At 30.9% G+C, this 16,961-nt stretch overlaps 5 protein-coding genes across 6 annotated transcripts; 3 read left to right on the top strand and 2 right to left on the bottom strand.

Annotated features, from left to right (window-relative positions):
* Positions 1-262: 262 nt before the first annotated feature.
* Positions 263-1,525, top strand: LOC139091806 (sulfotransferase 1C2-like). Its single transcript, XM_070642016.1, has 3 exons — positions 263-642; positions 709-838; positions 934-1,525. Exons 1-3 carry the CDS (start codon positions 347-349, stop codon positions 1,462-1,464), a joined length of 957 nt encoding a protein of 318 aa, XP_070498117.1. The 5' UTR covers positions 263-346; the 3' UTR covers positions 1,465-1,525.
* Positions 1,526-1,534: 9 nt separating this feature from the next.
* LOC139091783 (uncharacterized) lies at positions 1,535-3,192 on the bottom strand. The gene is made up of 4 exons (XM_070641990.1): positions 3,038-3,192; positions 2,507-2,976; positions 2,322-2,432; positions 1,535-1,709 (listed from the first exon to the last, which is right to left on the bottom strand). Exons 1-4 carry the CDS (start codon positions 3,185-3,187, stop codon positions 1,535-1,537), a joined length of 906 nt encoding a protein of 301 aa, XP_070498091.1. The 5' UTR covers positions 3,188-3,192.
* Positions 3,193-4,161: 969 nt separating this feature from the next.
* Positions 4,162-11,143, top strand: Ptpmeg (protein tyrosine phosphatase Meg). 2 transcript variants are annotated; one of them, XM_070642036.1, is made up of 8 exons: positions 4,162-4,421; positions 4,493-4,594; positions 6,312-7,968; positions 8,628-9,026; positions 9,091-9,348; positions 9,458-9,591; positions 10,267-10,408; positions 10,476-11,143. In XM_070642036.1, exons 1-7 carry the CDS (start codon positions 4,287-4,289, stop codon positions 10,363-10,365), a joined length of 2,784 nt encoding a protein of 927 aa, XP_070498137.1. In that variant the 5' UTR covers positions 4,162-4,286; the 3' UTR covers positions 10,366-10,408; positions 10,476-11,143. The 2 variants fall into 2 exon arrangements, with proteins under 2 accessions (XP_070498137.1, XP_070498136.1); XM_070642035.1 differs by having other exon boundaries at positions 10,267-11,143.
* A 1,786-nt stretch (positions 11,144-12,929) lies between these two features.
* RhoGEF4 (Rho guanine nucleotide exchange factor 4) lies at positions 12,930-16,793 on the top strand. The gene is made up of 3 exons (XM_070642037.1): positions 12,930-13,907; positions 13,966-14,286; positions 14,364-16,793. The coding sequence occupies exons 1-3, from the start codon at positions 12,978-12,980 to the stop codon at positions 14,901-14,903; spliced, it is 1,791 nt and encodes a 596-aa protein (XP_070498138.1). The 5' UTR covers positions 12,930-12,977; the 3' UTR covers positions 14,904-16,793.
* On the bottom strand, positions 14,630-16,755 carry LOC139091828 (uncharacterized protein F13E9.13, mitochondrial). Its single transcript, XM_070642039.1, has 2 exons — positions 16,527-16,755; positions 14,630-15,739 (listed from the first exon to the last, which is right to left on the bottom strand). The coding sequence occupies exons 1-2, from the start codon at positions 16,683-16,685 to the stop codon at positions 15,038-15,040; spliced, it is 861 nt and encodes a 286-aa protein (XP_070498140.1). The 5' UTR covers positions 16,686-16,755; the 3' UTR covers positions 14,630-15,037.
* Positions 16,794-16,961: the final 168 nt, after the last annotated feature.

The following is a 16,961-nucleotide window of genomic DNA, read 5'->3' as shown; positions in this document are numbered from 1 at the left end:
CCATCACTGCTCTGAATTCTAGGGCATTCCCCAACAAACACATTTACAACTTTATTAATCACTCATTAGTTTTTTAAAATACAATAATATTGAATTTCTATCCGCATTTTCAAACTACTTCAAATAATCTAATGCACATGCAGTTTGGTGTTGATTTTCATTGCGAGTGTTTCGTTGTTTGTTAATCATCTTGTGGTTTTTGCTTATTTAATTTATCAAACTATATTTGACGTGATTTTATCGTCATATCCACAAAGTTATCACAATTCAAATTCTATTTCAAATACCCTCAATTACGATTTAATTTCACTTTATTCACTTTCAAGTCAAAACTCAATCAATTAACATGTTTCATACTGAAAAAGTTAGTGAAAATTACATCAATAAAGACAATTGTCCTGGATATTACAATTATGTCGAATTATCAGACGGTGTTAATCGATGTGTGTTGACCGATAAATATGTTGATCATTATGCTGAAGAAATTAAGAATTTTGAAGTGTTTGATGACGACATTTGGGTCATAACTTTTCCTAAATGTGGAACTACTTGGACACAGGAAATTGTTTGGCTGTTGAATAATAATTTGGACTATGAAGGAGCATACAACACACTTTTGGATGTGAGATTTCCATTTATTGAGTAAGTTTTATGGATTTTGGCTATGTAAACTTAAAAGTTGCTTAATCAACATTTTCTCCTGTTTAGAATCGGTGCAATAGTAAAAGACCCAAGAGACTCAATTAATCATTGTAAGAATCTGCAAAGGCCTAGGCACATAAAGACTCACTTGCCGAAATTCTTGCTTCCAAATCAAATTTGGACTGTTAAGCCTAAGGTAAGCTGTTTATCATCTAATAACTTTTTGACTGCTTAATACTTGACCGTTAAACATCATAAGTGAATAATTCACATTTTATGTCTACTCAACAGATCATCTACGTGGCTCGCAATCCAAAAGATGCTGCTGTATCCTACTTCCATCACTATCGTCACATTATTGGATATACTGGAACTAAAGATGAATTTTTCGATGCGTACCTAGCCGGAAAACTACTTCATTCACCAATAAATGAAAATGTTTTGGAGTTCTGGAAACTTCGTGATGAGCCAAATATTTTGTTCTTATATTATGAGGACATGAAGCGAAATCTTAAGGAAGAAATTCTAAAAATGATGAATTTTTTGGGGAAAAGCTATACTGATGAGCAGATTGATAAGCTCTGTGATCACACTTCATTTAAATCAATGAAAATTAACCCATCCGTCAACAGAGAACAAAGAATAAAAACTGTAAAAACGGTCCATAATTATGTCTCTAAGGATGAAAACTTCACATTTATGCGCGAAGGAAAGATTGGATCTCATCACAAGGAAATGACTGAGGAACAAAAGGCAAAGTTTGATAAATACATGGCATGGTCGGAATTTGCTAATGTTGGGTTCGAATATAAAACGAAATAAGCCACATCAGAATCTGTAATGTATATTAAAAATCAATAAAAAACAATATTTTCTTCATCAATTTGCGTATTTAGTCATAAAAACCATGATGCATAATTTGAGAAATTGAATTAAGCGGAGAATTTTCACATGATGCATATACAAGTTCACAATCTCCATCAGATTTTCCAATATCTTCTGCTTCTTCGTAGATTTTCTGTTGTTCTGCTTCTGTTTCAGAGTCAAATCCTTGATGCACTGATGGTCTGGAAAATAGATTAATTAAATATGTTATATTAAAGGATGCTTTAATAGCCATAGTATATTTAGTATTAGGGTTAGTATTTATGGGTCAGTAGAAATCATATAGCAATAGGGATGTGACAAGGACTCTGATTCTAGGGCACCCTTTTAAACGATTCTCGAGTTTTTAATTTAATTTTAATTATCTATCAGTACGGGAGTGACTTTTTTCGTCAACAAAACTTATGCACAAGTTCTGTCGACGCAAAAATCACAATCATCAGAACAATAATTGTCAACTTGTAGGTATTTTACCCTACGATGCTCTACAAACTGACAACAGAAAACTTTGTTGAAAGGGATCATACCCATCCCCTCCTACCCCTTCTTTTAATGTCTCTGTATTGCCAGTAAAGGGCTATTCAGGATATTGAGCCCTTGAAAATCTTGGTTACCGCCGTTCACCGTGAAGTGATTTAATTTGTTTCCCTTGCTACACCTGTTCTCAACAGTCGATCAGTATAAACTAGATTTTCAATATTCCAGCTATTTAATACCAGTATGGAAATTAACATTTTACATTTGAATACCGGTATTGAAATCCTTAATATGTGCATAATATCAGAAATACTTACGTCAAAACAAAATGCAATACTTCATAGACCAAATCATGATCATGATCGCCCAATGGATGTTTAGCAAGTTCACAAATGCTTTTCAATAAGCAATCTTCATGATAGCCATTGCTAAAAATTTCAAAAAAGGTTAAACTCAATTTTGTGGCTTCAATTTGAAGAATTATATAAAAATTACAACTTACACTTTTAAAGTATCCTTAAGTCCCGAATAAAGTTCAGCAGCTGTTAAGTCACGTTTTACTTTTGGCTTTTTCTTCTTTTTTAACTTCTTTGTTGTCGTTACTGTTTCAGTCGTGGTCACTTCATTATCATTATTTGTTTCTAAATTCTCATTTGTGCTATTTTCGATATCATTTCTACTTTCTGATTTTTCATCATCATTATGAGTTGGAGGTTCAGTTGGTAAATCAGTTGGAACTTCAGTTGGAATTAAATTTTTAGAATCTTCGGGTACGGACGACTCGTCACTTTCAACTAATCGTTTGATGAATTTATAAATTGGAGATGTGTTGTTTTCAAGTGATCTAAAGTACGTTGGTTTGTAAAAGTTTGACAAATTGTAGGGTAGATTGTAGCTTATTACGAATCCTGAATTAATTGCAACTCTGTGACTGTCGATGTATGATACTTTTGAGACTAAAGCCATAGAGAGCTGGAAAATTGTGACGTGGATAAAAAATGTAATTCTGTCAACTTAATTTTTCTCAACAAACCTGCCAAACTGTCGATGCCGGCCAAACCAGCAACCTTTTCTGCCTACTCAGCGATCGTTCATGATTTTCCTCTTTTTGCTCCTGTTCCGCAAATATTGAAAATGATAAAATACACAATATGAAATAAATTTTTATAATTCTTGAGTACATTTTGATTCTCTGATGACTGAATGAAAACTGAACCAATTTTTAAGAGATTTAAGACAAAAGCTAACAAAATCAAAAGTGTTAATTGACACATTCTTTAGAAAGTTTATTGGAACATATATTCATGTGATTTAGATTTTATGGATAGAATAGGGTTTGAACAGAGGTGTAGATATAGGAAAATTGATGGGAAATTCAAACTTGGTTTTGAAAAATTGCTCAATTAAATATCAGATGCTCATCAAAATTTTGTTAATATATCTCTGAATCTGACTTTCGAGTGCACAACTTGACATAATGTCCGGATAGAACTTTGGTCGACTAATGACACATTCCGTGGAAACTGTGTATGGCATTATGTCAAGTTGTCCACTTGGAACTCTTAAAATTTAAAATGGAAATGAAAGAATTTAAGAATCACGTGTATCGACTAATTTAAAGCCGACACTGGCATATATTAACATTGTCTGATATAAAGTCCCATGAATAGGCTAAATAAATCTGATTTTTAAGTGGTTTATTGATAAAGTTTTGCAATTTTTTTAATGAAATTAATGAACAGAGATGAACATTTTAATGAAAACATTAAAAAAAGTAATTTTTCAGTTTTTCAAATTCAATTAAAATTTAAGGAAATTCAAATTCAATTCATAAAGTTGATTAATTAATAATGAATCATTAATTTATATAGAATTTGAATCATATTCACACCAATTGAACAATTGGATGAATTTTTTTTATTTTTAATCTCAAAAATTTTGAATTTCTGAATATATTATTTTTAAAAATTGAAAAAATCATTCATAACATTCCAAATTCCTTTACGTCTTTAAAAATTTCATCAAAATTAATCACCGTCATAAAATTTCATAACGGTTAAAAAATATTAAAACACACGCGCCAAGCAGTGCCCGATTATACCAATATAACACCGAAAAAAGATCCAACTATTATAATTTTATAACAACGAGAAAAAAGTAAATATCGGAAATATTTTTTTTCTAAGTTTTTTTTTGATCGTCAAACGAGGAGCGAGAAAAAAAAATTTTAATTTACTTATATTGTATAAAGCATTTCCATTGTGCATTTATCATGGAACGAAATGTTTGAAAAATTTCGATTTGGTTCATATAGAATAGACGACAGCGAGCTGGCGAATTCAAAGAAAAATAATTTAAAGCTAAATTCAGTTTTAGTGAATTGTTTAGATGGCTCAAAATTAACTTTTCAAATTGACGTAAGTGCATCACATTTAGTCTTTAATCCTAAAAATATTTTCATCACATAAAAAATTCTTTTTTTTTACAGAAAAAAGCTAAAGGCTGTGAATTACTAGAAAAAGTATTTAATCATTTAGAGATTTCGGAACGTGACTATTTCGGCTTGAAAATATGCAAATCAGAATATGAGGTATGAATCATTATCCACGCAATGTTAAATACCAGCCAATTAACACATATTTTAGCGCTTTTTTCTAAAAAAATTTTTTTTTTTGAAAAATACTTTTCGGTCTATGATTTTTCATCGCGCGTAAATCCGTCTGTATGTCAGTCTGTCCGATTTTTGTTTGTATTTGCAATTAATTGTGCGTAACTGATTTTTGTTTTATTGACTGGAATAATGATCTGAATTGTGATTAGTGGATGTGTCTGTTTTATATTGATTTAAAGATTGATTAGGCAGCTGCACAGTGAGAAATTCATTCTTGTTGGACTGAGATCTAGTCGTATCAGAATCAGTTTAATCTTTCCTTCCCAAAAAGCTGCAAAATCGGCGCAAAATTGAATTTTTAAATTTTCGATAAATTTATAAATAATTTCATAATCCTACATCAATTTGTGCATCATATCCTGCCAAAAAAAATTATATATTTATTTACAATACAAGGGAAATAAGTCAAGAAAAACGAATCCACATGTGGTTGTCTCTGTGACACTAAAGTAAATCATGTAGAGAATCATCAAGAAGTGTGAATTTCTCTGTACACAAATTGTAGAAAGCTTGCTATTATTTGTTGAAATTTTTTTTTTTTTTACAATTGCAAAAGCAAATTGAAGAGGATTTTTTATCAGAGTTGTGCAATTAAATATTTTCTGGCTGTGAATCAAATGACTTGCTGAGTAGACAAAGATATGGTATAACTAGTTACAGGCAAGTTAATGTCCAGTTATTGATTCGTTCTAATGTATTTTTGTACACTCGAGACTCAACTGATTATAACAGGCAAAGAGTAAGCTTACATCATTCAAAATGACCACTTTGGTACTTAAAGACGGTCTCTTTGTCTGTAAGGGTGATTTTGGTTTATTTCAAATGTAAACCGTCAGCATTTTGTTAAGACCAAACTCAAGATTTAGGAACCAAGCTCTATAAAGACAATGATTGATTAAATAAACGACAAAGAGCCTCAGGCCTGCATTTTCAGCTTTTTAACTGCTTATCCTGGCAGTTTTCCACTTTATCTTGTAGTTCTTCCAAAGCTATAAGCATGCAATTTTGAACGAACCCTAGTTATCTCCTAGGTGTTAAATCATTAGCACCTGGTTAACAACTCTGAAATTAGTAATTTAAAACTTGTTATATTAATTTTAACATATTGTTTATCTTTAATTAAAAATGAATATACAGAAAATGATTAATTTTGTCACTACCAGAATTAATTTATCACTACTTCAAAATAGTCATTTTTGACACTAGTCATTTTGGGCTAGGGTACCGGAAAAGACGATTGACAAAGTCATTAATCAGATTATAACGAGAGCTATTCCTAACAGGCGAAGAAACCACTTTTAGATACCGAAATTATAGTTCTGTACCATATAAGCATATCCAAAGCATGTTAGGTAATACTTTACAAATCCAATTAAAGAAAATGATGAATGAAAATTCAAATAAATTCTCAAAATTTTCCTAGAAATGCCAAACAATAGAATTCGCTAAATACTCATCTGTTGTATCTAAAAATATATGTCAAATTTAATATTAATTCTCACTTACTCACCAACCATGAAAAAGCACTCATAAATAATATTTTAAGCAAAAAAAAAAAAAGCATTACCATTATTCATTCATGAACAATTAAAAGCAAATTAAATGACGTAATTCTGTTATCAATTATTTTTTTTAGCGTTGGTTGGATCCATCAAAAAATTTCCGAAAACAATGGGTTAAGGAGACGAAAGGACACGTTGGCTCGCCAACACTCGAATTTCGTGTTAAATTCTTTCCAGCTGATCCATCAAGACTTCAAGAATACACACGATATCAATTCTATTTGCAAATTAAACAAGATATATGGAATGGTCAATTGCCTGTCTCATTACACACTGCCTGCCTTTTAGCGAGCTTTCAAGTTCAATCAGAATTAGGAGATTATAATGCCGAGGAGCATGTCGAAGGATATTTAAGTGACCTTCAATTACTTGTTGAACAAAATGAGGAAAATGAACGTCAAATATCGGAACTACATAAATTGCATCGGGGTCAATTACCCGCTGATGCTGAATGTAATTATCTCGAGCATGCAAAGCGTCTCGATCAATATGGAATCGATTTTCATGATGCAACAGATTCAAGTGGAAAAGAAATTAAACTTGGCGTTAGTTCGATCGGTCTCTTAGTATATTCTAATGAGTTACGTATCAATACATTCTCATGGTCAAAAATGACAAAAGTCTCATTTAAAAGGAAAGAATTTTTCATTCAATTACGTCGTGAACCGTCTGAAAGTTATGATACTCTACTTGGATTTAACATGCCATCACATAAACGTGCAAAAATCTTATGGCAATCATGTGTCGAACATCACTCATTCTTCCGTCTACAAAAACCACACCGTCCTAATCGTTTTGCCCTCCTTGGATCTAAATTCCGTTATTCTGGTCGAACTGAATTGCAAGCCGTTCAAGAAAGCAAAAGTCGAATTAAATTAACAAAAACATTTGTGAGATCACCAAGTCGTCGAACGATTGGATCGCCGATACTGAATGGCTTATCAGACAGCAATGGAACGAGTAATGGAAAAATTTCATTTACAAAAAATCGCTCGCATGATAATAAGATAAAAGTAACAGATTCAAAATCACCGAGAAAAGCGTGGGAGCAGGCAACAGCTGGTGACAGCGAAAGTAGTGAAATTATTGATCGTTCAGCACGTTTTGATTCATCCGTTCCAGCGTTTGATTCATTTGATTCACCGCCCGCATATGAAACAAGTGAAATAACACAAAAATTCCTCGAGGAAGAAGGTCTTGTTGCGATACGATTGTATGCAGACGAGCAAGGACGTTATGGATTTAATGTGAAGGGCGGTAAAGATTTAGATATGCATATATTTGTATCACGCGTTGCTCATAATACACCCGCATATAATAGTAAAATCTGTGAAAATGATCAAGTTATTATGATAAATGGACGTAATGTTAGTAATTTAACGCATGATCAAGTCGTATCATTAATACGTAATTCACGCGAGACAAATGATGGCGAATTGAATTTAATTATTAAACCGAATGCCTTAGAAGATGCCTCATTAGTTGAGGAGCCATTTTATCAATATGTACCAGAAGATCAGAGTCAATTTCGTAATAGTCAACATAGTTTTGGTGGCAGTAGTGAAGCAAATTTATTTCCACAATCACTTTTATTATTAAGCGATGGCATTGCAAGTGGTGCACTTTTTCAACAATATGAGCAATTGTATCGTAAGAATAATGACTTAGCAATAACAGAGGCAAGAAAACCTGATAATGCAAGCAAAAATCGGTATAGAGACATATCACCATGTGAGTAACAATTTTGTTGTTGTTTTTTTTTTTCATGCTTATTTGTTTGTTTTCATTAATCATCAAAATTATTAAGTACTTAACGGTATTCATGTGCTGAACATGCAAAATTCTGAATTTTATTTTTAAAGTCATCAACGCCACTTAGTTTCAAGCATGATAAAAAGTCAGCTGAATGTATTTTACTTTTTATCTATTAATGCATTCTGTCTACCTTATCAAATATTATTAATTAATGGATATTGATAGATAAAAAATAAAAATTGACGTAAGCCAGTTGTTTACTAGTCATTTAATCAATAATATCCACTTGATATAAGCTTTTTCATCTGTTTGACTAATTCGTAACTATGAATTTCCGCATAATAGATCTGGTTCGAGTCATATTGTAACTTGTAACTGCTAGTGATGTCTAATAATGATTCAGTAACCAGATGGATGACTATTATTCATCTCCACTAGTTTTTAAGGGCAATTATCTTGTCATATTCTCCTGGACATTGCTGTCCAAGCCAAAATCGAACAAGACTTCTGGTTCATGCCATGCCACACAGGTTTGACAACACTCCTCTAGTGCATCCTTGAGATACTGCCTTCCTGACGTACCCTCCATAAAATTTTACTAATCCTCCAACATATTCTACTCTCTTAAATCATAGATGACTGTACAAGAGTTATCCTCCTCGGCAACGAAGATGGAGATTACATAAATGCAAATTACATCAACATGGAGATTCCCAATGGTAAAATAAATCGCTACATAGCAGCACAAGGACCATTAGCGACAACAGTAAAAGACTTTTGGCGAATGGTACAGCAAGAGAGCAGTCATTTAATTGTTATGTTGACAACAGTAATGGAACGTGGACGAGTCAAATGTCATCAATATTGGCCATCATGTAATGAAATTCTTGACATGGGTGATGCATTTACGGTAAAGTGTCTCAGCGAGACAGCAGATTCAACTGGAAGTTTTGTTGATAGAAATTTGATTATGATCGATGGAAAAACTGGTGAAAGTCGTACAATACAACATATGCAGTATTTGGCATGGCCAGGTATGCACAATTAATTATTTGTGTTAATACTGCTTCATTATATTTAATCATAAAATCTTTTCAGATCATGGAGTTCCATCTGATCCAAAACTCTTTCTCGATTTCACGGAGAGAGTGCGATTGGCACGCAATACAACATTGTTGCATGAGATTGAGGAAACGCTGAAGCAAGTTCGACTTAAAGATGCTGATGAGAATGGTGGACTGGACGGTGAACGCAAGAACTATGAAAATGGAGAATCTCCTTGTGATTTACCGCCATCAACTTCCGTTCATCAATGTATATCTGCTGCAAATCCACCGATTATCATTCATTGTTCAGGTAAGCTGATTATAACATAATGTTAATGCTTGTTTTGCTATTTTTAAAAAATTCCCACACTTGAAATTTGAACTTGTTTTGAAACTTGATTATTTCTGTACATTTTTAGCTGGTATCGGAAGGACAGGAGTTTTGATTCTCATGGATACTGCATTAGCATTAATGGAGGCTAAAGAGCCAGTTTATCCATTAGATATTGTACAAGCAATGAGGGATCAAAGAGCATCTATGGTACAGAATGTGGTAAGTTAATGAATTCAATGAGTTTTGTGGCTGGAGCATGATTTTGTGAGCTATAAGACGTAAGACAGTTCATGAACTGACGTTATCTACAATATAACATTGGTATATAGAGCAATTGACTTCAGAACTGATATAGATCAGCTGTGATTCATGGCCATTCTCAGTTGATTCCTAAAGTTGTCTCTATCGCTTGCTGCCCTTTGCCAATTGCCAATACTAAGTGCTACACTGTCTCTATCAACAGTCTGCATACAAGAATTCTCTGGAATTGTTAAGAATTGTGTAGAATTGTTCATCCTACCCAAAAATACACCAAACATTTTTATATTGTTTTTGCACTCATATTTCAAGTCAATTGACCTTAACCCATGTCTATTTTTTAATCTAAAATGCAAAATTATTCCAAAGGTTTTTATGCCTCCTTAAGAAGTAAATCCGCGTATTTAAACTTACAGGGGCTTTTCCTTTGAATAAGTCAATTATGAGTATGGATAATTAAAAAATAAAATAAATAAATAATAATAATCAATCAATAATCAACCCATTAAAAATTCAAACACAAATGCCTCAATTCTCTCTACTATCCAGTTTACTCCACTTTCTCTGACATCAAAAAATTATCATTTAATCAAATTTCAATTTCATTAATGTCAATTTATTCTTTCATTTCAACAGGGTCAATATAAATTCGTATGTGAATGTATCATTGCAGCATATAATAAGATGCTGGAAGACGAGGACACAAAGACGATATCAGCAAATGAAAGTACATAAATCATCATTAGATTAAAGATGAGCAACAGAAACGATAACAAAAGTGATTATACGTAAAAGAATTTATCATAAATTATAAAACTTATAATATTTTTCTCGTCCCCGTCTAGTTCGTCCATTTTATGAGAAAGATGATTAAATAGTGGGATGTTGGGGGTTGTGCTTGTGATGGTGTTTATGGGAATTATTTTAGGACATTGATGAATTTTTGCAATTAATTTGAGACATTTTGAAGGATATTTAGCAGTAAATTCAATAAAATACGCAAAACTGGACCTAAAATTAGTCAAAAAAACGTCCAAAAAATATTTTAGGATCCCTTAATAATTTAAAAAATAAATGCAATCATTGAAACTACTCAAAAACACATCATAAGCATCGCCTCCACTTCCTTAAACTTGACACATAAGAAATGTTGTTGAAGATGAAGAATTAATATATATAATGCAAAAATAAGTCATGACGTTTGACTCATGAATCAATATATTTATGCGTCCTTTTGATGCAGACCTATCATCATCATTTTCCCCCTTTTTGATAAAGTAATAGTAATAACGAGAGTCAATCAGATCTTTTGCTACTATATACACAAAAAAAAATTAAATTATACGACGAATAATCGAATAAAAAAACAAAAAAATTACGAATCCACTTAGTTTATCTCCTTTAATTGTTCATGAGATGCATATTCATCACATAGTTAGAATAGTATATATTATATAGTCAAACTTGTTTATTATCTCAGATGCTTTTGCTCTTTTTTGTCACATTTTTTTTTTTCTTCCTGTTTATATAGATTTGGGAAATATTTTTCCTTATATGTAAGAAAAAAAAACAGTAAATAGCTGAGTAGATATTTCTTAATTTCATCACAAAACATGTTTTATTGTCTTTATGTTGTCGGTGGAATTGAATTTTTTTTTAAAGAAAATTTAAAGCTTTAAAGAAATTAAAGAACTTTAAAGAATTTATAAAAATTTGATGAATTCAATTTCTTAATATTTTAAAATATTGAAAATTTAAGATTTTGAAACTTTTAAAAATTGAAAATTTAAGAATATCTTGAAATTTTTTTCTAAATTTTAAAATTGATTTTTTGAAACTTCATTATGAGATTTAATTTTGAAATTGTAATAGAATTTAATATTTTTAAATTCTTAAATATTAAAATTTAAAATTTTGAAGTCTTAAAAAGTTTCAATTTAAGGGTAATAATGTTCAACTTAAAAATCTTAAATCATTTGAAATTTAATAATTTTTAATTTCTTTTTTGTAATTTCGAATATTAAAAAAATAATAATCTTGAATTTAATAATTTTAAATTTAAAGAATTCAACTATTTAAAATTTTGAAACTACAACTTTTAAGATCTGAGAAATTTATTTTCGAAGTTAAAAATTGAATTTTATTAACATTCAAAATTTAAAATTGACCATGATTGAGAAATTTGAGATTTATTAAGTTAAAAATTTTAATTAAATTTCATTGACATATGAAGTTTTGAAATTTAATAATTTTTAAATTTTTAAACATTTTTTAAATAATCAAAATTTTCTTCTAAAAATTCCAAATTCACCGACAAGAAACTTCGAATCAAGAATATGCTTATTATATATACTGAAACTGACATTGCCATATTTTTTTATTTAATTATTATTATTATTTTATTATTTTGTTTTCTTGTCTTTAAAATATTTACTGATTCCAATTTGACCCCTCTTTGTGACCTTCTCTATATCTCAACCTATAAATATTTAACTCTTTTTTGTCCTCTTTAAAAAAAAAAAGTTTTCATATTTATGAAGTGAAAAATGAAATTGATTATGTGTATAATCCTTTGTAAGGAGTGAATAAATTTAAAAAAAAAAAGTTCTTATTAGATTCTACTATGTTTAGTGATAATAATGTATTTAATAATTGGACAGGACATTAATTAATGAATATATATTGTGTTTAAGAATATTTCTTGAAAGAATTGATGAAAAAAATTTTATGAAAAAAATTTAATTATTTGATTTTAAATTTCGAATAAAAATTATGTGAGAAGATTTTTTTGAATCCCTTTAAAATATTATGTTGATTTTTATTTTTTAATAATTTTCAGTTAAAGAATTCTGAAAGCAGCATGAAGTCAAGTTTGCATGATGGAATGTCTACAAATTATTAGTCTACAAACTTAAAAACTCAATTTTCAACGGAAATTGGGAATTAAATCAGCATTTTGTCTTATTTTAATTTATTTCGTAGGACAGGCGTAATGTGCCATGACGCACAAGTTACTTACCACTGACCTATCGCGAAAAATCGACTTTGTGACCCCCTTCCTTCCTTTGATCGTTATGTGAACGTTCCTAGTGACCGTTGAGGAATTGGAGAATTTAATTTCATCTGCTCTAAATTGTATAAAAACTCAAGCAATTTTTTAATATTTAATACAATATAAATTCCCAAAAAATGCGCTCTATCTTCATCCACTCATCAATTACTCTCCAACTTACCATCTTTATTGTTTGAAAAATTCTTACCGGATTATTCAAATTTTTGTACCGATCTTTTAACTTTTTTAGTGTGTTTATTTATTTAATAAAAATTTTAATTTTTAGACTGAAAAAATGGAAACTCCAAGAAATAAAAAGCATCAAAATGACGAATTTGTCACACCGCAGCTGAAAATGGACTTGCGAAAAGAACTCCAACAAGCAATTTATAGAAGAAATAATTTAACAACTCGATCGAAAATAAAAGCAATAAAATTCTTAGAAAATTCATTTGAGGATGAGGTAAATAAGTCGGTTGACTTTGACAGACGGAATCAACTGAGAAGGAAGGCAATCGAGGAGATTTTAACGTCTGAAAAGAGCTATTTAAAGCAGTTAGAGAAATTAATGACTTATTTTGTAAATCCACTAAAAACGTTAAATTTAATTGAAATTTCATCGCATACAATTTTATTTGGACAAGTGGAACTGATCTATAATATTAACTCAGAATTGCTGACAAGACTTGAATCTGATTTGGATGATGTTGCCAATGCATTCCTCAAACTAGCACCATTCTTCAAAATTTATAGCGTATTTGCATTCGACTACAAAAGTTCAATCATTTTACTGCAAAATTTGACCACAAAAAATGAAGCTTTTAGGCAATTCCTAGAAAAAAATGAATCACGTCCAGAAGTCCAACAGAAACTCAATTCCCTTCTAATCGCCCCAATCCAACGTGTGCCGAGATATCGATTATTGCTCCAACAAGTGTTGCTATATACAAGTCCATCAGACAGTGACTATAAAATCATTCAAGAATCTATTAAGCAAATTGAATGTACAATAAATCACATTAATTCTGTTGTCGAGGATCAAGAAAACACTCAGACAATGCTGAACATTCAAAATTCTCTTGTGAATCGTATTCCCCATATTGTACGTCCGAGTCGGAGATTCATTAAGGAAGGAATGCTGTTCAAGTATTCTGCTAACGGAACAATGATGAAACGTTATTGTGTTCTGTGCTCAGACATATTTATGTACTGTAAAATGTTGAAGGTTTGTTGAAATCAGGCAGCATCCTAGCTTATATACTCAAATTCACTTCCATTTTTAGGACCGAAAACCAGACACAGCCGTAGAACACTCATTAGACTGCTGTTGCATATTTCCTCTTAAGAAATGTAAAATCAATGAAATCTTTGCCGGTAAATTCAAGCTGACATGCCTAAGTGAAGGTATAATCCTGTGCAGTGAGGATGTCCAAACAGGACGATTATGGATCAAGGCTATAAAAGAAGCAATAGACACACATATTGAAACAAGAAAGACAATAAGGAAGGATTCCAGTAAAAGAACTCCAATGAGGAAGAAGAAGGACATGAAAAAGTTTGAACAAATGGAAATGCAGCTGATGTCACCGAATGAAAGGAAAAGTGTAAGTTTTTACAAATTCCAGTCCAGACATCAAGAATTTATTTTTATAATTCAATAAAAAAACTTCAAATTTTTCAGCAATACGACAAAATATTCTACGGAGCAAATTCAAGCTGTACAGACATTGAATTAGAAAATGAACAGCACGGATGCTTTCATGGCGCTTCACGTCGTCTATTAAAAAGAAAACATTCTGAGACTGAACACAATGATGCTGAAAATGTTGAAAATAAATCAATTTTTACATCTATCAAGGAGAGATTTGGCTTTAAAACAGCTGAAAATGCGACACGAGTAAAAAAATCAATTTTACAGCCAATTCATAATCAAGATGGTGAGCATAACTTGTATTATCAACATGACGATAGCATGTCACAGGGTAATAATCACTTATCACAATATATTACTAACAAAAACGAGGAAAATGATGTGGAAGTTCCACGAAAACGTGTTAAATTTGATGAAGAAAATTTGATTGTCTCAAGTATAACTTATCAGAGAGAAAATGCTGTACGTAATTTAAGTCAACAGCAGCAGCATCAGCAAAGGCAGTCGAGGGTGAAGGAAGATGATTCTTTATTCACAAGATTCATCAATTTCACAGCTAATTTATTTTAAAGAATTTTTGTTTTGATGGAAAAAAGTGTTTTGAATGTTGATGAGGAATCAGTCTGGTATATCCAACGATTTTGAGCATATCTTGCCAAATTAATCAAAATTTTTTAAATATTTAACAATTTTTTATTTGATTTTCAATTTTTCTCCCCCAACGACTTCTCAATCTCATCAGCATATTTCATAAAGTCCTTAATTCTTTCATCTGATAAATCATTTTCCCAATTTCCATCAACTTTAAAATATGATCCAAGAATCAATGCATCAGCAATTCCCATATAATCTTTTAAATTGTCTCTCGTTACACCCGATCCAATGAGCAATGGAACATTATTCAGCATTTTACGATTATTTGATATGATTCGTACATCGTCGACATTTGTTGCATCGCCTGTTGATTTTCCTGTAATAATTAATCCATCGGATTTGAAAAACATTGCAGCATGCGCTGTATCGAGAAGCGACAAGTCTGATGTTATAGCATGTGAGCTATGCTTCTTCTTAATGTCATTAAAAATCATAATATTATCAGCATCAATCATTCGTCTATAACGTAATAATTCACCAGCATTAGATTCAATCATTCCTTCGTCACCGACGTGAGCAAAAACGTAACCTTCATTACGGATAAATTTTAATCCTATACTTTTAGCAATTGCTATAGCTTCACGTCCGCCTCCTGCCAACACTTGAATTCCAATGGGAAAATTACGTTTCTTACGATAACAAAGCTTTTTTACTTCCATTGCTGCTGTTGTCATTGTTGCGACTATTTCGGGACCAAATTTACTACTTTTTATGTACGGAATGTCGTGCATGTTCTCTATTAGAATGCCATCCTATATTTTAATTATGTTAATTTACTGTACTTAATGTTAAGTTTATGTTATATGTATTTTGTGTATGGATTTTTTTTTGTCAGATTTTCGGTTGGGTCTGATTTTTGGTTGGATTACTGTTTTTTTGGAAAATATGAGCTAAATAATTGATTAAAGGCTGTTAAAGGACTCGATTTAGATTCATATTAATAGGAATAAGATTGTGATATGGGTCAGTGGTTCTGAATCATTTTGGAACTCACGACAATCCCACGACAGTCATTATAAGCATCTCTGATGGACAAAAATACGTTAGAATTAGTCATTAATTGGACATTAACTTGCCATCAGCTAGTTATAACGTATTAATGTCCATTAGGGCGCTGCATACATTGATGAGCTTATCCTGAGTGCTAAGCTTACTATAGACTGAATGAGAATCCAATTATGTTAATCAAACTCGAGTTGTTTTCAAATTTTACATCATTTTTGCAAAAGAATTTACATTCACATCAGTATTTGTTGAGATTTGGATCTGGATATGGTCATTTTAAACATATTAGAGCATTTTACGTTTAACTGGTTAATTTATAATCTAAATTAATATCAAATCAATCAAAATTTCTCTAATTACATCCAGTTAACATTGAAATCTGATGTTTGATCTGAAAATTTCCCAAATAAACCCAAGAACTCTTAAGATTTCATTCCAATCCTAATAAGAATTTAATCATTTGTCTACAAACAGCTCCAACTTGATCTACATCACCTTAAATCTGACAATAACCCTATCAATTGTTCTACTTACGATATTACTTTGAAGATAAACATTAGCTTCAAATTTAGCTTTCTCAATAATCTCATCAAATGTTCCATTCTTGTAATTTGGTGTTCCTGGTAACGGGTTTAAGTGAATCATTCCAATTATGGATGTTCTTTTACTAAAAACTTTTCTAAATTTCTCCATTATTGTAAAAAAATTTATTTAACTAATAAAATGAAAAAATTTCTCTTAAAAAATCATCTGTTTATGTTTATGTTTACTAATATAAGCTATACTAATACATTGGGAATATAAAATAGAGAGAATTTTTGTGAATAAATTTAAGTAACATGTGGTTACTAATATAAAGGCATAAAAAATCCAGTGGCGGAGATTATATACTACAAAATACGTTTACATATGATTTTTTTTTGAATTATAACAGACATTTATAATGATGCCAGCATATGTTTGGCTTTG

The sequence above is a fragment of the Chironomus tepperi genome, unplaced genomic scaffold, assembly GCF_022539635.2.
Source record: "Chironomus tepperi strain 1889 unplaced genomic scaffold, CSIRO-AGI_Ctep_v1 contig_261, whole genome shotgun sequence".
Taxonomy (NCBI): domain Eukaryota; kingdom Metazoa; phylum Arthropoda; class Insecta; order Diptera; family Chironomidae; genus Chironomus; species Chironomus tepperi.
Note: the sequence above shows the minus strand (reverse complement) of the source record. Positions and strands in the feature narration are given on the sequence as shown.